Source organism: Giraffa tippelskirchi, chromosome 9 (assembly GCF_054371585.1).
Source record: "Giraffa tippelskirchi isolate mGirTip1 chromosome 9, T2T-mGirTip1v1.2.pri, whole genome shotgun sequence".
NCBI lineage: Eukaryota > Metazoa > Chordata > Mammalia > Artiodactyla > Giraffidae > Giraffa > Giraffa tippelskirchi.
Window position 1 is genome coordinate 108,147,968 of NC_137283.1, and position 26,928 is coordinate 108,174,895.

Genomic DNA, 26,928 nt, shown 5'->3' on the forward strand with positions numbered 1-26,928 from the left:
TCCCTCCGTTCCGGGACTGATGATGCCAGATCTTGGGCGGTGTCCAGGGATCTGTTTTTTCCTCCTGCCTTGGTGGGAGAATTAGTTAGCTTGCCCAGAAAAAGAATGGTAGCTCTTATGTATCACCACCTAAGAGGTGAGGTCCCCCTGTAGGACGTCACGTTTGGGAGCAGGAAGAACGTCTGGCATCCGGGACAAGAGGGTAGGTGTTCACCGCTACCAGGCATCTACCATGAAGGGCTCCAAGCACTTTACATGCATTTAACCCCACAAAAGTTAATTTTTAATAGTGCTCTATTCAAATGCACCTACAAGCATTTGTGCTGAGATTAGTCACTCAGTAGTGTCTGACTCTGGAACCCCATAGACTGTAGCCTGCCAGGCTCCTCTGTCCATGGGGATTTCCCAGGCAAGAATACTGGAGTGGGTAGCCTTTCCCTTCTCCAGGGGATCTTCCCAACCCAGGAATCGAATCCAGGTCTCCCACATTGCAAGCAAATTCTTTACCAGCTGAGCTACCAGGGAAGCCATTTAAACCCACAGTAATTAATACTCTAAAGGTGTGTCTGTCTCAATCAGTTTAGGCTGCCATAACAAAATGCCATAACCTGAATGGCTTAAACAACAGGAAATATAACAGTTCTGGTGACGAAAAGTTCAGGATCATGGTGGAATTCTGGTGAGAGCTCTTTCTGGCTTGCAGATGGCTGCTTCCTCTCTGGTCATCATCTAAACCTAATTATTTCCCAAAGACTCCATCTCCAAATACCGTCACACTGAGGTTTAGCACTTTGACCCACGAATTTGGGGGATACAATTTAGCCCGTGGCAGCTTTAGTCCATATCCCATTTTCTCCTTCCAGATGAGAACACTGAGAGAAGTTATACCTTGCCTAACTTCACAGATCAGACATCTGAATTGAGGTCTGACTCTACCATCCTGCTCTTTCCACAGTATCTGGCTGAGTGCACATTAGAGCTAGCAGCAGCAATAATTTGCCTTCAAAGGGCATGAGAGACCCACACAGCCCTAATGCAGCTGACACATGGATGTAAGAGAATCTGGAATTTGGAGCTTCTACTAAGGTAGCAAACCTCTGAATGCGAGGGCTTGCTGAGAAAGCTGGTTCTTATTAGAAATATATATATTTTTTATTTTAAAAGACCGTTTGCAATGATCCTGGCCTCTGGAGGTGAGTCCTGTGGTACAAGCAACCCTTCTGTGAGGGGAGCAGGGCTGGGGAAAGGTGGAGGACAAGGTCCCAAGGGCTGCCTTTCCCCTTGCATCGGGGAGGGTTCAGCTCAGTTCAGTTCAGTCGCTCAGTCGTGTCCAACTCTTTGCGACCCCATGGACTGCAGCACGCCAGGCTTCCCTGTCCATCATCAACTCCCAGAGCTTACTCAAACTTATGTCCATCAAGTCAGTGACGCCATCCAACCATCTCATCCTCTGTCGTCCCCTTCTCCTCCTGCCTTCAGTCTTTCCCAGCATCAGCGTCTTTTCCAATGAGTCAACTCTTCGCATGAGGTGACCAAAGTCTTAGAGTTTCAGCTTCAACATCAGTCCTTCCAATGAACACCCAGGACTGATCTCCTTTAGGACTGACTGGTTTGATCTCCTTGATGTCCAAGGGACTCTCAAGAGTCTTCTCCAATACCACAGTTCCAAAGCATCAATTCTTCAGTGCTCAGCTTTCTTTACAGTCCAACTCTCACAAGCATACATGATTACTGGAAAAACCATAGCTTTGACTAGAGGGAGGGTGCAGTGCAGCAAAGGCAGCAGCCTGGGAGGAGCGCTCAGCACTGAGGACTACCAGGGCAGCAGCTGCCTTGCCCTCAGGTAAGCTGTGAGTGGGACCCTTTCTACAGTCAGAGTGAAGCCTGGCCCTGGTCTGCCTTCCAATGCCACTACTGGGCCCTTCAGAGGGAGGCTGACACTCTGAAGTGTGTGTGTGCGTGTGCATGCACACACTCAGCTGTGTCTGACTCTTTGAGGCACCATGGACTCTAGCCTGCCGGGCTCCTTGACCAGCTCCCTTCTCCTGGGATCTGATCGCTAGCCTGCACTGATGCAGAGATACCAGGTGGGAACCAGCAGAGATCAGCTGAGGGGACTCTGTAGAGCTCAGAGCATCCATCCCTGCAGCTGAGCTGCCAAGGGGAGGGTGGAGGTGTATGATCCTCTATCAAGATAACTTTACCCCTCGCCCCCACAAAGCTCTTTGAGGGAGGTCAAATTGTTCTGGAGATAGAAAAGACAAGGGATCCCTCTGCCTGCCCTAATGACTGCCCACCACCATGGGCCAGGTAGAAGGCTTTCTTCACATGGGCTTAACCTCAGACAGCACTGAGCTCTAACACAGACAGACTGAAGCATTCTCGAGTGAGACCTCTCACCACCTGCATCGGCGCTGGCCAGGGAGAGGGAGTTCTAAAAAGAAAATGCAGATTCCCGGGTTCCACACCTCACTTGATCAGTCACAGCCTCTAAGGGTGGGGTTTAGAATCTGTGTCTTTCATGAGCTCCCTGCATGATTCTTATGCACAGTTTTTGAAGTCCTAGATTTGAGTTTCATCGGTCGCTTTAGAGCAAAAGAAAGAAAGTAGGCTAGGCGCAAGTACCCGTAACCTCACGAGAGTATACTGGAGAGACCCCACGTGGGAATCCCCCAGTGACAGAGGCAGAGTAGCTACCCTCCCAGAGGACTTGATGATGGAGGCACAGAGGGGACAGGCCCTAGCCCCCTGGGGACTCTAGCCAGGCCCCCTTGGTTAATTAACCCTTTTAGCTCTGGCCCAATCTGCTCTCGGCCTCTTTCTTCTGCCTCCAAAGCATTACTTTCCTAGAATTCAAGCTGAAACTATCCACTGTATTATATTTTTAGTTAATAGGTAGAAATGTAATTTCTAAGCTCATAAAATATATGTAAGATCAGGAACATTCTCACTTCACATATGAATAAGTGCAATAAAATGAAGCATGCAGAAGTTTCTTTCTTGACTATCCACAATGATGCGCTCCCAGTCCAGGTATCTGATGGCAGGTCCTCAGGCTCTCCCCAGGTAGCTACAGTCAGCTGAAGCGATTTGGCCTGCCAACAGATGAGAACTCATCCGGTGGGTTTCAGGCTCCTGCCAGTTCTTCACTAGCCAAAGAGGCTAAAGGTGGTTCTCTGAGCACTGTGTCTCAACATATAAGGGGCAGAAGAATCACCTGGGGCATGGGGGGAGTTGAAATGCATATTTCAACCCATCCTGCAGGTAAAGCAAGGTAAGATACAGAAACTAGAAAAGGAATCCTAATGAGCCCCATAGCTGATTCTGAGGCAGTTGGATCCCTGCCTTCTGGGTGGAGAAGAACTGATCCTCCAGATGCAGAAAGAAGACAGGGACATACTAGAGTTCAAGTGCTGCAAGGTTTGAAGTTGTTAGAGAAACTCAATTTTTGGAGCAGCTCAATGCAGAGTTGCACAGATGGTATAATGTGCAGTCAGCAGCTTGGAAGAGAGTTCTAGACTAAATGTGTAGGTTCTGAGTTATCATATGGAAGTGGTATGTCACAAGGACAGACCTCAGTCAGAATTTAAGAATCCTGGGAATTCTCTGGTGGTCCAGTAGTTAAGAATCCACCTTGCAATGCAAAGGGCGTGGGTTTGATCCTTGGTCAGGGAACTCAAAATCCCATATGCTGCGGAGCAACTAAGCCCATGTGCCCCAACTACTGAGACCATGTGCCACAACCAGAGAGCCCATGTGCCACAACGAAAGATCCCACATGGTGCGATGAAGATTCCATGTGCCGCAACTAAGACCTGACACAGCCAAGTAAATATTTTAAAATATAAGAATTTAAGAATCCTTAAGATCAGCAACATGTGAGCAACCCTGCCACTTACTAAGTTTGTGACTTTTAAAAGTCACTTCATCTCACTGAGCCTGTTTCCTCCTCTGTGAAAGACCTAAAATAACAACCCACTCTCACGTGGCTGCTCACGTGAGGGAACCGATGTGAACATGCTTCTTAAACCGGGTAGCTCCAATGGTGATCATTTGCTAATGTATAGAAATATTGAATCACTATGTTGTAACCTGGAACTAACATAGTGTTGTAGGTCAATTATATTTCAAAAAACAAATATAGGAAAGAAAAAAAAACTACGCAGCTCCATAACAAGGGAAGGTAAGGTCAATTACAACCCCACACACCAAAAGCCATGCTCTGCAGCTCAGTCCTCTCAGCCTTCATGCTCTGAGTGTACTTTGTTATGGGCACTTTTCATAAGCTTTTGTGAATATGCCTGATAGTCCTCCATGATGTACCCTATTCCTTGAAAGCAGATACCAACCAACACTTGCTTAAACCTTGTGATGGATGGAGTGTTTGTGTCCCCTTCAAATTCATATGTTGAAGTGCTAACCCCCAAAGTGACTGTATTTGGTGATAGGGCTGGTGAGATATAAAAGTTAAATGAGGTTGTGAGGGTGGGGCCCTCATCCAATGTGACTGGTGCTCTGATATGACGAGGAGGAGACACCAGAGCTCTCTCCCCATCATGTGAGGACACAGTGAGAAGGGGGCCATCTACAAGCCAGAAAAAGGATTCTCACCAGGTATCAACCCTTCTGGCACCTTGACCGTGGACTTCCAGCCTACGCACTGTGAGAAATAGATTTCTATTGTTTAAGCTACCCAATCTGTGGTATTTTGTTATGGCAGTCTAAGCAGACTAAGAAACCTCTTTTTATATAAGCACAGCACTGACTATGTAGTGAGGTTATACAAAGGGGTAAAGTTCAAAGGTTACCCCCAAACATCATTTTCATCAGATATTAAAGCTTCTTTCACAACAACAAAATCTTTCAGACTCTGGTAACTAGTGGCAAAGTAGATATCTCTGGACGGCAGTTCATTTCTTTGCACGCTGGTAGGCAGAGATGCCCATGGGAAATGACATGGCCTAGAAAGTGGGAAGAGGGGGTTGAAGCCCTCACCTCTAGTGCAGCTTTTAGGAGATCATTAGGGTTAGATGAGATGATAAGGGTGGAGTCCTCATCTGATAGAATTGGTGGCTTTGGAAGAGGAAGAGATAGGAAAAAGGCAGCCATCTATGAGCCAGGAAGAGAGGCCTCACGGGGAACCACCAGGCACCCTAATCTCAGACTTCCAGTCCCCTGAAGTGAGAAGATAAGTTTCTGTTGTTTGAGTCACAGCCTGTGTTACTTTGCTATGGCATTCTAAGCAGATTAAGGCAGGTTTGGGTGCTTAGCAGCAGGGTGCTGCTATAACAAATACCTAAAACTATGGAGGCAGCTATGGAACTGAGTAATGGGTGGAGGCTGGAGGAGTTCTGAGGGGCATGCTAGAAATATGGATGTTAAAGGTTGTTAAATAAAATTTATATTTTATGGCAAGATAAGAAAATTTAAACATAAAAACTCTTCTTTGGCCTCTCTCCCCTCACTGTACTTTGTGTATCTGCCAAACTTGTCCCTCAGTAGGAATACCTGGTCAACCATAAAGAGCAACATTCTCCTCGGATCAAGACAATTCCCTCTTTAAAAGATAATAGTCCTTCTTGACCTTGTAAGGGGTCAAATGACACATCAGGATGATGCTTAGATCTGGATAATGTAAACTGTCTATAACACATCATTTGATGTAGAGCCCTCTGTCTCAAAAAAATCTTATACAACTGTGCCTTGATTTCTAACCAGTGGAAAAGTTCTCAAGAGTTTTCTGAGATGTTCTTCCTGGGTTACAATCCTCAAATTTGGCTTGAATAAAATTTTCCAATTCTTTCTTAGATTCACTAATTAATTTTTCATTGACAAGGTGATTCTGGCAAAGGGTGAAAGACAAGAGAGAGCTGGAGAGAAAGCTTCCATCTTCTTAGAGAACACAGAAATAGTCATGAGTAAAATGCTGTTTGAGAAATGGACATTAAACGCCACTCTGGCAAAGTCTCAGATGGAAAGGAGGAACATATCATTGAAACCTGCAGGAAAGGAGATCCTTGTTATAAAGTGGCAAAGAACTTGGCTGAATTGTGTTCTAGTGTTTTGTGGAAGGTCTAACATGCAAGCAATGATACTGGATGTTTAGCTGAGATTTCCAAGCAGTGTGTTTAAGGAGAGGCTTGGCACTTCCTCACTGCTTATATTAACATGTAAGAAGAGAGGGATGGGCTTCCCTGATAGCTCAGTTGGTAAAGAATCTACTTGCAATGCAGGACACCCAGTTTCGATCCCTGGATTGGGAAGGTCCCCTAGAGAAGGGATAGGCTACCCACTCCAGTATTCTTGGGTTTCCCTTGTGCTCAGCTGGTAAAGAATCCACCTGCAATGCCAGAGACCTGGGTTCAATCCCTGGGTTGGGAAGATCCCCTGGAGAAGGGAAAGGCCACCCACTCCAGTATTCTGGCCTAGAGAATTTCATGGACTGTATAGTCCATGGGGTTGCAGAGTTGGACACGACTGAGTGACTTAAACTTTCACTTTCACTTTAGAGAGGAATGAATTGAAGAGGGAACTTTTAAGCAACAGGAGCTAGAACTTGAAGACTTGGAAACTTCTCTGCCTGTCCATATTGCAAGAAATAAGAAAGCATGTACTGGAGGGACCACCACATGTGTGGTTGTCTTGTTATCACTCAGTACAGAGTTTGAGAGATTATGTGAGCAGAAGCACTGCCAGTCTGAACTGAAGGGGGCAGAGACAGGACCAAGCGAAGGAAGCTGTCAGACTCCTTGGACTTGACAGGACAGAGTGTAGAGCTATTTAGTTGGGAATATGCACTCTTCTGGAAGTAGAGGAGAGAATGACCCCAGCAGTGATTCAGAGATCACTGGGACCACTGCCTCAGTTTCAGCAGGTCACACTGGTCTTCATCCCAAATCCATAAGGGCAAGACTGCCCTGCAGAGCCCTGGTGGCCTGACAGAGCTGTGGAGGCAGGGCCACTGCCCCAGTGGGTCTGGAGGGCAAAGCATCTAACCAAAGAGGATTATTCTCAAGCCTTAAGATCTTACGGAATTCACTTCACTAGGCTTTGGACTTGGTGGGGACACATCACACTTCCCTTTTTTCTTATTTCTCTCTTTTGGAATAGGACCATCTATCTTGTGCTGGTCCTGCCATCCTATTTTGCATATAACTTGTCTGGTTTCTCAGGTTCAAGAAGGAGAGGAATTGTTCCTTAGGATGTCTCATATCTCACAACTCATGATAGCTGATTTCGATGATATTTAAATGAGATCTGGGACCTTAGACTTCAGAGTTGATGCTGAAATTAATTAACAACTTTTGGAGCTGTTGAGATGGAATGAAAGTATTCTGCACATGGGAAAATCAGGAATCTGGGGGAGGTGGGATCAGAGGTAGGATATTATCAACTGCATTGTGTCCCCTCCCGCAAATTTATATGTTGAAGCCTTAAACCCTAATGTGATTATTTCTGGAGACAGGACTTTTAGGAGGTCAAGTTAGATGAGATCATAAGGGTGGAGTCTGTATCGGATAGGACTGATGGTCTTACAAGAAGAGAAAGATCATTCTCTCATGTGTACCCACACACACTGAGGGAAAGCCACAGGAGTACATAGTGAAAATGAAGCTACCTGCCAGTCAAGAGGGCTCTTCCAGAACAGAATCAGCTGGCACTCTGATCTTAGAATCCTAGCTTCCAGAGCTATGAGAAATATGCTTCTGTTGTTTAAGCCACCCAGCCTGCAGTGTTTTGTTATGGCAGCTCCAACTGTCTAATACAGGGGAAAAGCTGGGACCTGGAGACTATAATTGTGGATAATGTAAAAAGCTGAAAAAATAAAAAGAAAAATAAACTTTAATTATGTGGACTAATCCAGGAAAAATCTGGAATTTTAAACTCTGTGGTTAGTTGGCCAATTTTCATAATTTGATTGGCAAGCTTTTTTTTTTTTTAATAAAAGTTGTGACATAATTCACATACCATAAAATTCACTCTTTTAAATTGTACAGTTCAGTGGGTTTTAGTAATAATTCTGGTAGCTCAGATGGGAAAGAATCTTGCCTGCAATGCAGGAGATCTAGGTTCATTCCTTGGGTAGGGAAGATCCCCTGGAGAAGGAAATGGCAACCCACTCCAGTATTCTTACCTGGGAAATCCCATGGACAGAGGAGCCCAACTAGCTATATAGTCCATGGGGACACAAGAGTTGGACACGACTTATGATTTCAGGAGGATGTATGACTATTTTTTTCCTTTTTTAAAAAGCTGGATTACTTTTGAGGCAGTTCTGAACAGAAGACAAATGAATTTCCTGTCACACTGAGAAGGCTCATTAAAGCGAGCAGGTTCTATGCTAAAACCCTCACAGAGCCCCAGTCCATCTAAGGCGGTGTTTCCTACCCAGTGTGGCAAGGAGAAGGCCGACGATGTGTGAGTGCGTGGCGATGGCCGGGCCCACGCCTGGGTGGATGGCCAGGTTGGCGAGCACACGGGTCAGTTTGATGAGCACGTCTTCTGCCTGGGCTGGCCTCGGTGCCTTGGGACGCTCGTCTCCTTCCCCCCAGCGCTTCCCAGAATGCAGATCCAGTTTGTAGAACGTGTGGAATAAAGACAGCAGAGTTGGGATGCTCCCTTTCTCCTTGGAAAACTGCTCGCGAGCCTGGTTATTTTTCGCTGTCAGGTTGCCAAGAATAAAAACAATACGAACAACTAAATCCTGCAATAAATTAAAGACAAAGAGTTATGAGAGCAAAGGGGCTGGGACAAGTTGTTGGGAAGAGAACAGTATTCAATTAATTCATGATTTAATTAATAATAAGATGGAACACGTCTGGTTTCTGCTGACTTGCACAGTATTTGATTCCCAGGATTGGTGCAAAGTAACAGAGGAGATTAAAAGCATTTGGCAGCAATGAAAGAATACAAACTGACTGATGCTGTTAGCAAGGTCTATTAACTTCAGATCCTTCATCTGAAATTCAGGCTGCCTTTTTTTTCCCTTCAGAAAACAATTAGTTGAGTGAGATGAGATTACTAACAATGTGTATATAAATCTAAGTCTTGACACAAACAGGTTTCTTGAGCACCCAAATCTTTTCCTAAAAGTTCACCTCCTGCTCAAGCACTGTGTTCTAAAAATGAGGTGTCTGTCCCATAGGGGCAGTCAGTTTGTGTTACATCAGACTTTCTCAGCCAGGGCACTGCTAACTTTAGGGATTGGATAATTCTTTGTTATGGGGGACTGTTTATGTTTAGTGGCACCCCTAACCTGGACTTCCCTTGTGGCTCAGCTGGTAAAGAATCCACCTGCAATGCTGGAGACCTAGGTTCAATCCCTGGGTTGGGAAGATCCCCTGGAGAAGGGAAAGGCTACCCACTCCAGTATTCTGGCTTGGAGAATTCCATGGACTGTAAAGTCCATGGGGTAGCAAAGAGTCAGACATGACTGAGCGACTTTCACTTCACTTTAACCTCTCCTACTAGATACCAGAAGCACTTCCTCACATATCAGAACCAAAAATGTTTCAATGTCCCATGGGAGCAAAATTGCCTGCAGATGAAAACCACCATTACACAGTATTTACCACTTTAAAGTAGTATTTGTTTTTCTTGAGCAGGGTAGTGGTTACATGGCTGATGCTTTTATAACTGTTTGCTAAATGGTACATATGTGTTTTGTGCACTTTTCTGTATATAAGCCATTGTTGTTGTTTAGTCACTAAGTTGCATAGGACTCTTTGCGACCCAATGAACCGTGCAAGGCTCCTCTGACCATGGGATTTCACAGGCAAGAAGACTGGAGTGGGCTGTCATTTCTTTCTCCAGTATATAAGCTATAGAGTACTATCATGAGAAAAGCTGGACTGGAAGAAGCACAAGCTGGAATCAAGATTGCCGGGAGAAATATCAATAACCTCAGATATGCAGATGACACCACCCTTATGGCAGGAAGTGAAGAGAAACTAAAAAGCCTCTTGATGAAAGTGAAAGAGGAGAGTGAAAAAGTTGGCTTAAAGCTCAACATTCAGAAAACTAAGATCATGGCATCTGGTCCCATCACTTCATGGGAAATAGGTGGGGAAACAGAGGAAACAGTGTCAGACTTTATTTTTGGGGCTCCAAAGTCACTACAGATGGTGATTGCAGCCATGAAATTAAAAGACGCTTACTCCTTGGAAGGAAGGTTATGGCCAACCTAGATAGCATATTGGAGAAGGCAATGGCACCAGTACTCTTGCCTGGAAAATCCCATGGACGGAGGAGCCTGGTAGGCTACAGTCCATGGGGTCGCTAAGAGTTGGACACAACTGAGCGACTTCACTTTCACTTTTCCCTTTCATGCACTGGAGAAGGAAATGGCAACCCACTTCAGTATTCTTGCCTGGAGAATCCTAGGGACAGCGAAGCCTGATGGGCTGCCGTCTGTGGGGTCGCACAGAGTCAGACACGACTGAAGCGACTTAGCAGCAGCAGCAGCAGCAGATAGCATATTAAAAAGCAGAGACATTACTTTGCCAACAAAGGTCTATCTAGTCAAGACTATGGTTTTTCCAGTCGTCATGTATGGATGTGAGAGTTGGACTGTGAAGAAAGCTGAGTGCTGAAGAATTGATGCTTTTGAACTGTGGTGTTGGAGAAGACTCTTGAGAGTCCCTTGGACAGCAAGGAGATCCAGCCAGTCCATCCTAAAGGAGATCAGTCCTGGGTGTTCATTGGAAGGACTGATGTTGAAGCTGAAACTCCAATACTTTGGCCACCTCATGCGAAGAGTTGACTCATTGGAAAAGACCCTGATGCTGGGAAGGATTGGGGGCAGGAGGAGAAGGGGACGACAAAGGATGAGATGGCTGGATGGCATCACCGACTAGATGGACATGAGTTTGGGTGGACTCCAGGAGTTGGTGATGGACAGGGAGGCCTGGCGTGCTGCTGTTCATGGGGTCGCAAAGAGTCGGACATGACTGAGCGACTGAACTGAACTGACATATTTCTTTAAAATCTCAGCTGAGAACAGTTTATGACTGAACAAGAAACAGAAACAACTGTGCTCTTAAGTTGACAACAGTGGGCAGACAGACCAGTTCTGTTGTTAAAGGAACACTTACTGAAGGGCTACAACTAGCCAGGGTGCTGATACTCACTGTGTGCGTGCTGTTTACGGACAAGAAAGGGGCTTGGAGAAGCCGCCCTTGTCACAGCCAGTGAGGGGTGGAGTTAGGATTTGAACCCCAGATTACCCAGACCTGGAGTCTTTGGTACACTAGGTGCCTCCCAAGTGGCTCGTTATTTACCTTCTCCTCTGCCTTGCCTGCTTTCTGAGCAGTAAAGGAATTATCTCCTTTCAAATGCAAATAGAAAGAGGAATTCCACAAACCCTACCTTATCAGATCTGTAGTTAGCAGCAGCCTTAAGGAATTGGGACAGAGGGCAAAGGGCTGGGCCGGTTTTTCTCCAGGTGGGACCTAGGGGATGGGAGCAGCCCCAGCACTGCGTGTGGCCTAGAGAGAGTGGAGGATCCAGGACAAAGGGCTGGGGTTTGCCTGGGTCTGCTCTGCCAATACCAACTTGTTCCTGCTTGTTCTTGAAAACGTTTTCCCTGGCCCTGATGGAGAAGCAGCCAGGCTGCTGCTTGTGCAGCTGTGAACCATTTGCCAACATTAAGAAAGGACAGAGTCTAACACGATGGACACTGGCCCAGGAGACTGTTCACACCCGGAAAAACCTCAGCTGGCTAGTGTGCAACCCATCACACAGGTGGTCCAGGCAGGGGACTCACTCCTGCCCCCACCACCACTGGAATGCTAGTCCTTGGGTACATTTTGAATGCTGGGGTCTGGGGGGATACACACATATACAAACAAGGATGAGGCAAGGTGTTCTGAAGAGTTCACCATCTACTTGAGAAGACAAGGCTAATAATAAGTGGAGAAACTGCAAAGACTGAAAGGTCTAAGGAAGAAACTAGACACCCAAGGGGATTATGGTTCCCAGCTAGAGAGCCGGGCAGCCTGGGTCACACTTCACTTGGCCTTACTGTGTCTAGATTAACTCATATGTAAAATGGGGAAAATACTGTGATGCAAAATTAAATGAGACAAAACAGATAAAGCACAGACTGCAGTGAGTGATGATTCAGGCACTGTTCTGAATCCTTTACTATCAGTAAAATATTAGTAGTGTTAACCTATGTGGGAAAGACCCAGAGGTCTTAGAGGAGTCTAGATAAGAGGCCGCTCAGCGAACAGGGGGTGGCAGCAGGAGAGGTTAGCAAATTTAGGACCATGATTTTGAGTTCAACCTTGATAAATGAATAAAAGCAGATATGTGGTGTGGAGGATAGGTGAGTTGACACTGGGAAAAGGAGCATGTCTTGAGAAAGAATACCTGGGGCGGTCCCCTTCCGGGTCTGGGGTCACCTTGTTTGTGTCTGATCACCAGACAGTCCCCTAAAGAAGCTGAAGCCTGTAGGTCTTAAATCTAAACCAAGCTCACAAAGATGTATTATAAAACTCCAGTTTCCCTTCACGTGAAACCAGTGGTTACTTCATGTAATTCCCCGTGGGGCAGGCCTCTCCCTGGGCTCGGGAAAGAGAGTACTCCCCCTCCCTGGTCACACCCAACAGCAAAGCAGACCATTTTCCAACCAAGACAGAGGCTGTTTCTGAGAACTAGGCTCCTTGAAGGAAAATTCCACTGTGTTTTCTAAACTGAGGAGCATGAGTTTTCCCCATAAACTCTGATACACAATTTCTGATTAAAGACACTCCGCACTAGCCCTACCTCTGAAAATTGCAATAATTACTATTATTACTAATAGTAGTAGCAACTAATACTCTGTGTTTATAATGCACCAATCACTGTTCCAAGCACCTAGGTACTCAAATTAACTAATTCTCTGAAGTGACAATTTGCAGTTCCTTAATTTGAACAAAATGTTCCCAGTCTCCACAATCCAGACAGCCACCTCCCTCATGCCCTAGGCAGTAGTTATGGCCAGCATTTCTAGACTTCCCAGTGTTCCCTGGACTTGCTCTTATTTCCACAAAAGCACATTAAGCAAGACAGGAAAGACATGATCAGTGTTTTTAAATGACTTCTTAAAGCACACAATAAATAGTTGCATTCTGTTGGCTAAATCATCACGAGAATTAATCAATTTACCTCCTAAGATTTGTCTTCTGAAGGATGCTAGACTATTTGTTCCACCCCTCTCCCTCTAGCTAGCTCTGCTACTTCACCTCTACCTCCAATGTTTGTTTTTCTGGTTGGTCTAGCTCAGAAGACTTCTCTGGCCCTGTACCACCTCCAATTGTCACTGCTGATTTGCTGACCAGATCTCTGGCTGCAGGTAAAAACAGGTTTCCCTTAGGTCCTCATTCTTCAAAATTCAAATGACCTCTACCCACCATCACATTTGGTCCCACCTGGGAAGACTGGGTGCTGCTTTTCCTGCTTGAAAACCTCCTTCAGGCCCCTGCCATTTTTAAAATTCTTTGATTCAAATATCTCTGTGGGTCCTAATGTGGCACACGTTATTAAGCCTGACATGGGGATAAGAAACTCTAGGCTTTAGGGCAGGAAGAGTTAATGCTGCCGCAGTGCCTCTCTCTCTGCCTTCAGATGGAAAAAGGAGGGGGTGGTTCCTGGCAGCAGTGGTGCCAACTGAAGGATGGCATGCAGAATCAACAAATGGGCTGGCAGATTGCACTGTGTGCACCACCAAACTTCCAGCAACTGCTACGCTTGCTGCTTCTGTCCTCTTTCTCAGGGCTGTCGAAAGCATCGTCGTCTTTTTCTCCCCCCAACCCTTCTCAAATATGTTCTCCATGAATCTCGAGAGAATGGAACAGGCCAGAAGAGGAGCAGGCTCACAGGCGGCTGGCAGAGGTGGTGTTTCCTTAGCCCCCTGCCAGTGCTTGTCTGGACTCATCGGGAATCCTGAACGAGGGGGCTGAGCAAGAGGGCCCCTTAGCTCCCCATGGGTGGTCTGTGCTCTGTGCGGTACACGGCCCCTGCGGTACACGGTGTTACCGTGAGGTTGTTTATTGTTCCACAGCCCAGTCAAGCTCAGGTCTAATCACTTAATTAAAATCCATAAAGATGTGAAAAATTACGCAAAGGCCGAGATCATCAATTTGCAGAGAAACAACTTGGAAAAAACAATTTCATCATTGTGCCATTCTCCTTTGAGGTACAGAGCCTCTCCTTTATTCTAAGACAATATCTGAGAACCACCTATAAATCAACACTGTTATAGCCTTTTTGTTAAATTGAACACAAAGTTGCATGTTCAGACCACAACTATGTAGTTTTGAAACAGCAAAATGAAGATGAATCAGGAGAATCTTTTTTTTTTTTTTTTTAAGGCAATCTAGTATAACCAGTTCACACTGACTTTCTAATTTTGCTTAAAAAGGAATCAGCCCAGCAACAGCTCTGGCCAACCAGAGCTCAGACAGGTTCACGTACTGGATGAAGCCTGACCTCAACTGTGCATCCCAGGTATAACTGGTAGAAAGCTGAATGTTCTCTTTGGTTTAGCATAAGCTGTGCCCTCATGAGCAAACATGTTACTCAATCTGAATGGGCTCCACATGCCTGTAAATCAAATTACTTTAACTGGAACAAAACAAGGAGCAGGACACTGCTGAACAGAGTGGTCTCTGTCAAGTTCCAGCAACAGCCTCTGTGTTGACTGTTATTTTCCATGTGAGAAACACTGGCCTAAAGTCAATAAAGGAGATTTCTCTCTCCTCAGAGGTGTAGAAACTGAGGCTTCAAGAGGTTCCCTGGCCCGAGTCCCACACTGGTGAAGAGAAGAGGCAGGACTCGGACAATCACTTCTGTACTCACAGATGTATTCCCAAACCACTTCAACCCTCCTCCTCATTCCCATGACCCTCGTCTTCCCCAGGCTCAGCCCCAGAGGCATCTTCTATCCTTCCCTCTCTCACTCAGTCACCAAGTTCCCTCTACTCTGTCATCCCCAAATCTCCCCTGACTTCCACTTCCCACACCCACTCTGGCTAACCCAGTCTGTAGACTCTTGTCAGAGATCCTTGATGGGCTCCTCCCTCTGTGACCAAGGTTAACACCACTTCTAGAAGTGCAGCTCTTACATCACCCCCTTGCTCAAAATCATCCACTGCCTATAAAACGCCAAAGCCAGCATCTAATTACCATCCAGCCCCACGTGACCACTTCTACCATTACCTCACATTACTCCCCACCCACTGTCCACTCCTCCCTGACTCCACACCCTTCCTACCCACAGAACCTTAAAATAATCCATGGGCATAATGTTGACCATGGGGAAGGAACCATATCAAGACGTCACAGAAAGAATCAACTATATTCAGCAGGCTCCATTACTTACTTCAGAGAATACTTCTCCTAAGTCAAGGAAAACATTTTATTTAGAAAGATTTTCAAAAATGGGTTGAAATTGAAGGGGTTGCAAATGTGCTCAAAATTGGAACCCTCCTTTAACCAGAAAATTAAACTCATCAAGATGCCCCCTTTAAATTTTGGTTAGAAACTTCTCAAGCAATCTGAATCTGAGAGCTCAATCAGGATTTGCAATTTGCAACATTTACCCAACTTTCCACCCTCAGACAAAACTCCAGTGTTAATCGAGCTTACAGGTGGCTTGGAGAACAGATAAATTTTACCCATTGGGGAGACAGATTGCAGTGCTGCAGAAATGCTAATTAACCCCAGGCTACCGAAAGTGGGTCAACAGTTTGCCCAAGTGCTGAACCATAAAAATCAGAAGAATCTGAGATGCTGGACGCTCAAAACCAGAATCGAAGTAGCAAATTATTTAAAAATCAGAAGAGATTATACTTGATGATTCCATCCATCTATCCATCCCACCAACATCCCTTTACTGAGTGCCTACTGTATGCTTCTGAACGTGGCCATCACTCAAAAGCACCAGGGTGATGCTAGAATTTCACTGGGCTCTGTTCTTTTTTTTAAGTCAACAGACATAAATCAGGCATTTGGGTTCTGTGCTGAGTCGGAGGGGGTGGGCGGGAGGAGCTAGCTCCACAAGGGCAAAGCAGCAGGAGCTGGAAAGAATGAACAAGCTAAGGGCTTTTTGTGCTGCCTGCCTGGTCAGGGGTGCAGACTGAAGCCAAGGCCGAAAAAAGGAGTGAGCTCAGCCAAACGCTCACAGCACCCACTGGGAATGTGGCTGCCGAGGGGCTGGGAAGACAGCCACAGGGTGCTCCTGCCAGGCTGAAGGCGGAGGGTGAGCAGGAAGCCAAGTCACCATATAAAGGCGCCGGGGGAAGGGGTGGAGGCACCTCCCTCTCCAATCCTCTGCGGCCCCAAAGAGGATGGAGGTGGGGGGTGGGGAAAGGTCGTGCTATCCTCTGGCCTGCCACTAGGCTGTGGATAGAAGAACAGTTCCAAAAGGGGCCAATATTTTTTGCTTTCAGCCCTATGCTCTCCAGACATTCCGGGTCCCGTTTTCAACACCAGGATGCCTGAGCACTCTGAGTCAGACAGCGTTCGCATGCCTGAAGACAGCCGCTTGCCTGGTATGAGAGAGGCTCAGCTTAACAAGCAGTACAAGCAGAGACACGGTGGGGGATTCCCAGTGTTCTCTGAGGCTGACGATTGCCCTGCGTGGGGAAGTTCTTTTTGGGGGGGGAGTTCTGTTTCACAAAAGAAAACACAAGAAACTGAATGTATCTAAAAGTGGGGAGGGTTAGACAGAGCTGTTTAATGGGCTGGAGTGATGGGAATGTAGACAAAGGTTATTTTTTTTTTTTTGGACTGTGACCTTGGCAAAACATTGCCAGTCTTACAAGTCTTATTTGAGGGATTTTACCTGATCTCCTGCCCAGTAGATATTTATAGAAGAAATGGGGGAAAATCCTTTCGCATTCTCCCAAAAAAACAAACCCAAACATATTTTGGTGAGCTGCTAAATGTGGCGACGCTGATGTCAGAGGCACCCCTGAGGCAGGTCTGCTTTGCAGGGCTGCCATGTCCCCACTCATGCCTTCCACTCTGGGCCCATCTGCTTGCACATTTGGTTGTACCAAATGCAGTTTACACCATAAAGCATACAATATGTGCATAGCTCTTAAATGAGATTTGTCATTTAAATGAATTTCGGTCAGCATTTTAAATAGATACATTTCTTTGTGCTCTAGTCTAACTTACAAACCGCACCCCGGCTGACTGCAGTGCTGTGTTTTGGTCGCAGTTTGTGTGTGTATGGGAACTGGGGGTTACCAGTTAGACCATGGATCCTGGACAAATCAACCTCATAGACAGACATGAGCCAAAGAAGTTCCCCTTGTTCTCCCTGAGGAAGTCCTTTGTGAGAGCTGGGAGGAGTGGATTCCTTTTCTCTGAGACTGCTGATGAAACCCTTGGCTTGTACCACAGCCATCATATTCTGACAAGCTCGTGTCACTGAAGGGCTATGGGTGGAAAGAGTTGTTGTGAACACAACCAGGCGTTCTTTAAAACTGTTAGGTAGTTAGAATAGGAAACAGGAGTCCAAAATGGCGGTGGCTAAAAGACAAGGAAGGGATAAGCCTGTGAAAATAGAACAAAGGAAGGTCAAAGGAAGGTCCGAGGACCTGAGTGAGAACTTCAGGTGGAACAACACTCCTGGCTAAGTGCAATTTGCATAGGGCAGGCCCAGGGGGAGGAAAACAACATACAAAAAGAGGAGCCAAAGCGCTCTCTCTCCGCACCACCCCCCCCACCCGCCGCGCGCTAGGGCCTTCTTCTCTTCACATCTTTGGGTCCACATGCCCTCACGCTTCGAGGATGGATTTTCCTGCTATTTTCTAAATAAAAGAGCTGCAACACTGAGCTGTAACACTGATTTCTCTAAGAGCTATAACACGGTCTGTCCAAGACCCGAGAGCTGTGACCCACCAAGGGCTCTAATGTCTGTCACTACAAATCTGTGTTGTGACGAGACAACCAAGGAGCATACACTCGCCTGACAAAATGAACAAATTGTCCTCAGCTTTGTTGCAAACTTAACAAAGGTTAGATATAGAAATATACTGAAATTTCTCAAAGCAGAAATAAAATTCAGTGGTTGCTTCATTAACAAATGAATCAAGAACAACTTGTGGCTTGTCTAGCTAACTGAGGATAACACGAATCCTCCCTTCCGCTGCCAGTTCAAGGGTCCCCAGGGCTCATTTTTCCTGAGTAGCCCCGTGTGACCAGTGTCTGAAGCCCTATTAGTGCAATGGCCAAGTTATCAAACTGGGTTTGGTCTCAGTGCCATCTGTTTTGACACAAGTCTGGCAGAGAAAATCCCTGGAAGGGTCGAACAACCCATCTCATTTTCTCTGGCTAAGAAAGTGCTCCTCAGCTAACTTGTGCCTCAGCAAAAGGCACAAGGCAGGCGGTTATCACCATTACTGGGGAAACCTACACCAACCCCTGGCATGTCTTACTGATTTGGTTCCTACTTTGTAAGGGAAATTCACTTTCAGCCACATGCCTGAAGATGAAGATTGACCCTGTGTGGCTGCTTTGATTAATCACTTTAAAATCTCTTGAGGATTTGTAGACAACCCTCCACTGTCGATATTGGGGAAAACAATTTGTTTTAAGGGGCCATCTTAATAATTTACACCACAGGTTCCCATACTTGCTCTTCACCTGAGGTGCCTATTAAAAATAGGTTCTCGGGCCCTGTCCCAGACCTGAATCAGGATCTCCCAGGGTGAGGCCTGAGAACCTGTATTTTCAAAACTCCCCAAGTTTAGGAGACAATGATTCAATGATTCAAATCAAGAAAGAGTTTGATATCTCACCATCTTAATGCTGCTGCTGCTGCTGCTAAGTCTCTTCAGTCGTGTCCGACTCTGTGAGACCCCATAGACGGCAGCCCACCAGGCTCCTCTGTCCATGGGATTTTCCAGGCAGGAGTACTGGAGTGGGGTGCCATTGCCTTCTCCAACCATCTTAATACCTACTGTTTTTATATCATGTTTAAAAACCATGAATCCATGTTTCTTGTAAATAATTCTCACAACACAGATGGGTAGAAAATAAAGGTGAAAATGCGCCCCCCACCACCTTTCATTATCAACTGACCTAATAACTGAAACAGATTAAGGACACTCCAAAAAGACCAATTTTCATATGCTGAAGTCAGACTTTTCCTTGAAAAGAGATGAATATGAATAAGGTGTAAAAAAAAAAAAAAAAAAACAGGAAAAAATTTTTTACTTTTGACATTTTCTCACTTTTTCTTTTTTTCCCTTTAATGGAATACAACACCAGATGGGGGAGGAAATATTCCACTTCTCCCAGCAGCCATCAGCTTTGGTGCTACCTGATTCCAAGCAGGATCTCCCCCTGGTGGATGGGGGAAGTAGCTGGCCACAGTTTCCTGCTAGGCTCCTCACCTGGTTGATAAAAAAAACACTCAAAGAGGTGTGTGCAGGTGACAGTTCATTTACCACTAGAGAGGGGTTTTCTTTTTTTTTTTTTGAGATTTTTGTTTCTATGTTCTTCAAAAATACACTGAGTCATAACATGATTAAATTTAAAAATAAGTCCCAGAAAAATGAAATTTCTGCCAATTGTCAACGTAGCCTTCAAACTTTTAAGACAAAGGCAATGCTAACCTCTCAGGACAAAGATAAGGGCTACAGACTGATTGCTGAGTCCCTGGGAGACAGCCCTGTACACTAAGAGACTATAACACGTCCAAAGTGTGCTTGTGTCTATAATCCAAGTTAGCCTTGGAGAAACATTTCCTAGAACTGAAACAAAAATAGTTCTAGGAAGTAATAATTCCAGTTTAAAAGTTGCTGGAGGACTGGGGTACATTTCAAAGATCAGGTCAAAAGTCTCAATGTCCAAGTAAACCTCAGGTGGAGCAAAATCTGAGCCACTGAAGATTAATACACTCACATCAGGATGTGGTGTGCGGTTTCTGTTTCTGGAAATCACTTCTATCTCTCGGGAAAGAAGAAAAACAAATCTTATCCAACTAGTCACCTGGGCCAAGGGGAACAGGAACCTAAGATGCTGTGCTGGTCTGAAATAATTTAAGATCCAGCATTTCTGTTTTGCTGCTGTGTACGGCAGCCCATCAACATGAAAAATGTGGGGAAATTATTATTTCCTCCTCCAAAGTAGGAAGAAGAAAGTAAATATTTAAAGAAGAAGTACTAGAGGACTAGAAAAAAAAATAGTGTATAATACTTTACAGATTCCAAAGCACTTCACATACGCAAAATTCATTCTTTCAGCACTTATGAGTCTGTTATGCCAAGAATCATCTCAGGTTTCTAAAGACAAAGCCTGTGTCCTTAGGGAATCCCAATAGTGCATAAGGCAGCTACACAAATGATAACCATTTAGAGAATCACAAAAGAAATATTTACAAAGATCTCTGAGAGCTTTTGGTTAACGATTTTAGGAAGTGGTTGGGACACATAACTATTTCCTTGTAGCCTGAACAATTTCCCTGCTCTTCTAAAGCATTCTGGTTTTGAGGAAAATGTAAAAAATATATATTTTTTCCTTACTAGAAAATATCAAAGATGATTCAAAACTTTAATATTTCCTTCTTTTGCATAAGTAAAAGATAATATAGAGTCAAAGTAGAATTTATAAAAAGTTAACTTGGCTCTCACAGAAATATAAAATGAACACATTAAAAGAATTATTTATCTCATTAATGAGGGAAGCCAATACAATGATAAAGTGGGCTCCAAGAACAAGAACTGGGTGTTTACAAGCATTAAAAAGAATGTTAGAATAAGATTACTAGGTTAGAATCATACCTGGCTAATGGCTTTAAGGTAACAAACCATAACTTTGGGGTTATCTTGTCTACCAGAGAAAAAAATCTACAAATTAATGTGTAACTTTATAGTGTCTGGGTTCTAATCAAATAGTAAACAGCAAGTTTAAACAAAGATATATTCTCTTTGGGAATTAAGCCCTGTTGGTTAAACAGTGCCCCAATATGACTTTGTCAGAATATACGGGCTCCTACCCCTCACTCTAGCTCTAAGTTTTGGATGATTTTTCTTAATAATAGTGAAATAGTTAAGGTCACAAACATACTGCTTGGGTCCTCAGCTCTGACTGTACTAACTGGGTGCACTAGCTACATTAAAGGCTTTAAAATCATGCATGCAGTATGTAACATTTGGGGACTGGCTTTTTTCACTCAGTATAGTTGGAGATTTATCCAGGATATAGTATGTATAAATAGTTCAGTCCTTTTTTAATGCTGAATAATATTCCATGGCATAGATATTCCACAGTTTGCTTAGCCATTTATCCAGAGAAGAACATTTGGTTGTTTCTAGTTTTTGACTATTACAAATAGAGCTGCTACAAATCTTTAAAAAATAAAAATTAAATGATGCACTGATGAGGAAAAAATTGGCTGGTCTTAGAAGGCTTCATAGAGAAAGGAACACAAAAGCCACACCTTGAATATGAATTGGCTTTTGAAGATGAGAACAGTCGAGAGAAATTTCATCAAAAGTCCCTCAGGCTCTTCTCGCTCAGAACCTATTCAAAGTCAATGTTTAGACTCCTCAGGTGTTACTTTTAAGAAGGTTGGTTATGAGGTTCCCCTACTAATTACAAATAATTGCAAAGACAGGTAATGATTACCAAAGCAAAGTTAATAGCAATGGAAAGGGAGAGAGAAATCTACACAAAGATGACACAGACATTTAAAGAAGTTTATCAACAGACTCATGCTCCCAATGTAGGACAAATAACCTCTAGAGTAATAATTACTGCTTGTAATATTGACCTTTGGCATCAATAAGAGGAAATTATTTTTAATATCTTCTAAGAGAGCAAGGAAATATATAATATATTTGAATATGATTTTTACCACAATGTCTAAAATAATTTTGGTGAGGGCTTCCCTGGTGGCTCAGTGGTAAAGAATCTGCCTGCCAATGCAGGGGACACGGGTTCCATCCCTTAACTGGGAAGATCCCACATGCCATGGATGTGCCACAGCTATTGAACCTGTGCTAGAGCCTGGAAGCTGCAACTGCTGAGCCCACATGCTGCAACTATTAAAGCCTGTGCGTCCTAGAGCCCACATTCTGCAACGAGAAGCTATGCAATGAAAAGCATCTAGAGAGTGTTGTATCTAGAGGGTGTTGCATCTAGAGAATGCCCCTGCTCGGCATAAGTAGAATAAAATGCGAGAAGCAATGAAGACCCTACACAGCCAAAAGTAAATAAATAAAAAAAAATTTGAAAGTTTAAAAAGGTAATAACTTTGGTGATTAAGGGGATAAATTACACATTTCCTTGGTAGTTCTAAAAACAACATGTTACTGTACTTACTTTGCAAGATGCTCTTTATTCATCTTTGGACCAAAATAATTTTAATAGGAATACAAAATTATAATGTAAATCAATAGAGAAAAATATGGCTTTTAAATGCCAATTTTGCTTTATAGATAACTACCGGTCCAAAGTGAAAAGTAATTCAATAAGAAGTGTGGTAAAATTTTATGCCAATTAAACTTTAAGGCATTTAGTCCCTTGAACCAGAAAAAGCATACCCTTAACTATACTGACATCTCAAGTATCTCATATTATTAACAGCCAGATGCCAGAACTCTCTACTTTCTATTAAACACAATCATCATCTAAACTACAATTAGAGAAACAAACAGTTATGTACCAGTAATACCATAACAAATAGGGCTATTTGTCAGTATTGAACTGATGGGTTTTCTTTTTTTAAAAAAAAATTACAGGTTATGACATAACTTGAAATCAAACTGTTAAACAGAAGTGTTTTCTTTAAATCCACATTTGAAAACATCTTCTCCAGTTACTGTCTAATCTAAGTCATCCATGATCAGAACACCAAAGTAAAAAAGAAACTATGATGGTAAATTAAAATTAAAACCCATAAAGTAATCCCATAAAACAAAATTACAAAATAAAATACATAATTAAATCCCTTTATAAGTATAATATTGAAAAGTTTCTTTTAATGTTACAGCAAACTATCTTTTCTACACTTTTAATTTTTTCCTTAAAAAAGAAAACCAGAACTAGGAGTAAGCTCCTAGGGGGTTAATTTGCTTGTCGATTAGAGTTCTGATAGTATATTTTACCAAAATCTAAATCAGTAAATGCCTAATGGATACTTAAATTAACAGCACTGTGGATACTGTAAAGTAGATTAACCAAATTCATTCTTCAGCTGACACAGCAAATTCTTATGCCATGAAATCTTTCAAAGTATGTAATTTAGAGAAAATACAAAATACATAGGGGAAAGCATTTGTAGTCCAAATACTCAGAATCAGGGACTCAAGTGCATATCTGTAAATTGTTTTTTTAAAGTTAAATAGAAACATTAACACTTTCAGCAAAGTTTATCATCTTTAAAACATACAGGTGGTGCTAGTGGTAAAGAATCTGCCTGCCAGTGCAGGAGACTCAGGTTCAATCTCTGGGTCGGGAAGATCCCCTGGAATAGGAAATGGAAACCTGCTCTAGTACTCTTGCCTGGAAAATTTCATGGTCAGAGAAGCCTGGCAGGCTAGTCCACTGGGCCGCAAAGAGTCAGACATGATTGAGCGACTGAGCACGTAATACACAGTGGTGTAATGTGAACACAGAAATTTCTCTGTATCAATATAACCAAAATGAGACTAGCAACCTTTTAATAAATAGCTGATAGTAGTGTAAAATATGACAAACTTAGTCATTCTCAGCAGAAGTACTTGGCTGGGTAAGAATAAGTTTAGTGCTATTTGTGGCAAACAGGAATTATATATTGAGGTGGTTTTGATATGGTTAATATAAACAAACACAAAGCTTTATATTAAAACAGTTGGTTTTAAACTGGTGATACCTGCTATCTAATTTTGAAAATTTACCATACTGGAAATTAATACATATTTTCATGTATAAACGATCCCCACTAAAAAGCTGATGTCACTTTAATCACTTATAAAGGCAAATAAAACTAGCCTGCATTTAATGACTATTCAAAACTGATAATATCATAAAAATTAATGTTTGTATTAAGTATTATAATTTTATTAAGGGAAAGTCATTTCTGAGTTCCTTTTTTTAAAACAGCTATATACATTTTTGTCCAACCCATTAAAACCAAATTATTTCCTTTAAATACTTAACCTCGAAATGTCATCTTCTAAATACAACAGTGTCAAAAAATTAGAAAAACTTCAGGGCTAGAAGAATCTTCAGACTATACCCGGTGTAGGGGATCCAAAACTTTAGTTTGCATTAGAAGCCCCTGCAGTTCTTGTTAAAGTGCAGATGGCCGGGCACATCTGCACCCACCTGGCTCAGTAGGCCTGGGTTGGGGCCTGGAAATAACCAGTGTAACCCACTCAAAGGTGCCTCCTGTAGGAGGCGTCCACAGAGCACTAGGAGGAACAGCATCCACCTTTCACCCAGCATCGCGAACCCTTGTACTGCATGCACATCCTTCTGAGGCCATCTCTGCCTCAAATTACTTCCTCCCCACCTCCTCCATGGAACACTCTGCCTCCTGGGTCATTCAACGTGCCCTTATTACATAAATACACCAATACAAAGACACACTGAAGAGTTAAATGTATGAAGAACTGACCTGCTTCTTCTGGTATTTGTTTATCAGATTCAAAAACAAGGCATAACATCTGGAATAGCTGGCCAAGGCTACACAGCAGTCATGGTAAGAAGTAAGTTTGCTGTAGAAACGTCAAATGGAAAAAATAAAAGTCAGCTTTGTTTTTCAATAAAATTCAAAAATACCTAGCTTTAAATGCAGACCTTCAAAGCATTGTCCTGTGCATGAAAAGCAGTCTGGAAATACTCTATACACTGGCCCAGAGATGCCTTAGGGAGCTGGTTACCTGCTCTAGATTCCAGGGGCACAGGGTGGGAGCAAGGAAAATTTCAAGTTCTTTGAAAAAGAGAAAGCTGAAACCTCTCACAGAGGTGGTGGTGGTTTAGTCACTGAGTCGTGTCTGACTCTTGAGACCCCATGGACTGTATCCTGCCAGACTCCTCTGTCCATGGAATTCTCCAGGCAAGAATACTGCAGTGGGTTGCCATGCCCTCCTCCAGGGATCTTCCCAACTCAAGAATTGAATCCAGGTCTCCCGCATTGCAGGCAGCTTCTTTACCAACCAAGCTTGTGGTTCAGAAAACACAAGATAAGAAATTTACACAAAATCTGGTAAATTTCAATCTGGTAGAGTCAATTTCCTGGGACTCTAGCACAAGCAAATGTTAAACTGCTCAAATATGCTAGGATATGAGTGGTACATTAATATCAGGCAAAATAGACCTTAAGGCAAAAAACGTTGAAAATAGCTTCAAATTTTCAAAAGTAAGCAAACAAACTAACATAACCCACAAGGTGAAACTCACAAACCTGTATCAAATTAATAGATGTTCATAAACCTCTCATTAAGTGTGAGATTAATAGAAAAAACATCACTAATATTTTAAAAACTTGATCATGTGCCAGGCCATTAACAAGTCTCAGTAAATTACCAATGTTTTAGATCACATTTTAAAGACATACTTTTGGAAATTTAAAAACACATAACTTATGGGTCAAAGAAATAAAATAAAAAACCACATATATGAATAATAACAAAAAATACTACAGATCAAAATTTAGATGCAGCTGCAGCAGTAGAGGAAAATTCATAACCTTAAGAAAGGTGAAAGGAAAGGACTTTCTAACCAACATAGAAAAACATGTGCTGTGCTTAGTCACTCAGTTGTGCCCAACTCTTTGTGACCCCATGCACTGTAGGCTGCCAGGCTCTTCTGTCCATGGGGATTCTCCAGGCCAGAATACTGGAGTGGGTTGCCATGCCCTCCTCCAGGGGATCTTCCCAACCCAGGGATCAAACCCAGGTCTCCCTGACTGCAGGCAGATTCTTTACTGTCTGAGCCACCAGGGAAGTCCAGAAGAAAATATAATATATCCAAAAAGAATAGAAGAATTACTAAGGCTAAGAATGAGGAATACAATAGGAAAGAAACTTACAATAGAGTGGCTTGATAAATCTATTGGTTCTTTGCAAAAACTAATAAATTGGCCAATCTTTGGCAAGACTGATCAAGAGAAAAAGAGAAATATCATAAACCTTCAAATTAAGGAATGAAAATCAACATCAAAATGAAGAGGCAGTGTGACATAGCAGTTAACCATGTAAATTCTAGAGCCAGACTATCTAGTTTAAATCACAGCTGTGCAACTCTGGGAAAACTACCAAACTTATCTATGCCTAGCCTCCTCATAGGTAAAATGAAGATAATAATAAGTACCTATCTCTTAAAGCTGTTATAAGGAATAAATGAATTAGTATTTAGAAAGTGCTTAGAACACTGCATGGCACATAGTAGGCACTGCATAAATATTTCTGAAATAGATAATATAAATAAAAGAGGTATAATCAGGAGGCAACAGAGACTAAAAGAAAAACAGACGAGATCGGGTGCATTCAGGGGTGGTATGGCCATAGATGAGCCACATGTAAAAAAATGAAATTAGATCATTCCTTAACTCTATACACAAAAATAATGGATTAAAGATCTAAATTTCATACCAGACACTACAAAGCTTAGAAGAAAACATAGGCAGAACACTCTCTGATATAAATCACAGCAACATCTTTTCTAATCCATGTCCCAGAATAATGGAAATAAAAGCAAAAATAAACAAATGGGACCTATTTAAACTCAAAAGCTTTTGCATAGTAAAGGAAACAATAAACAAAAAGACAACCCACAGATTGGGAGAAAATATTTGCAAATGATGTGACTGATAAGGGATTACTCTCCAAAATTTATAGCTTATGACACTTAATATCATCAAAACAAACAGCCCACTCAAAAAATGGGCAGAAGATATGAATAGACATTTCTCTAAAGAGGACATACAGATGGCAAATAGGC

At 43.1% G+C, this 26,928-nt stretch overlaps 1 protein-coding gene across 20 annotated transcripts in view; it reads right to left on the bottom strand.

The window, feature by feature from the left end:
* Nucleotides 1–26,928, bottom strand: part of ARMC2 (armadillo repeat containing 2) — a 246,475-nt gene that overhangs the window by 21,044 nt on the left and 198,503 nt on the right. For all 20 annotated transcript variants that reach the window (XR_014064461.1, XM_081526729.1, XM_081526725.1 and 17 more), the window contains 2 exons: nucleotides 24,602–24,701; nucleotides 8,389–8,704 (listed from right to left, as the gene is read on the bottom strand). Coding sequence is in view for 19 of the 20 variants with exons in the window: in XM_081526729.1 (XP_081382855.1) it covers nucleotides 8,389–8,704; nucleotides 24,602–24,701 (416 nt within the window). In the remaining variant the exon portion in view is untranslated. The remainder of the gene's footprint in view (nucleotides 1–8,388; nucleotides 8,705–24,601; nucleotides 24,702–26,928) is intronic.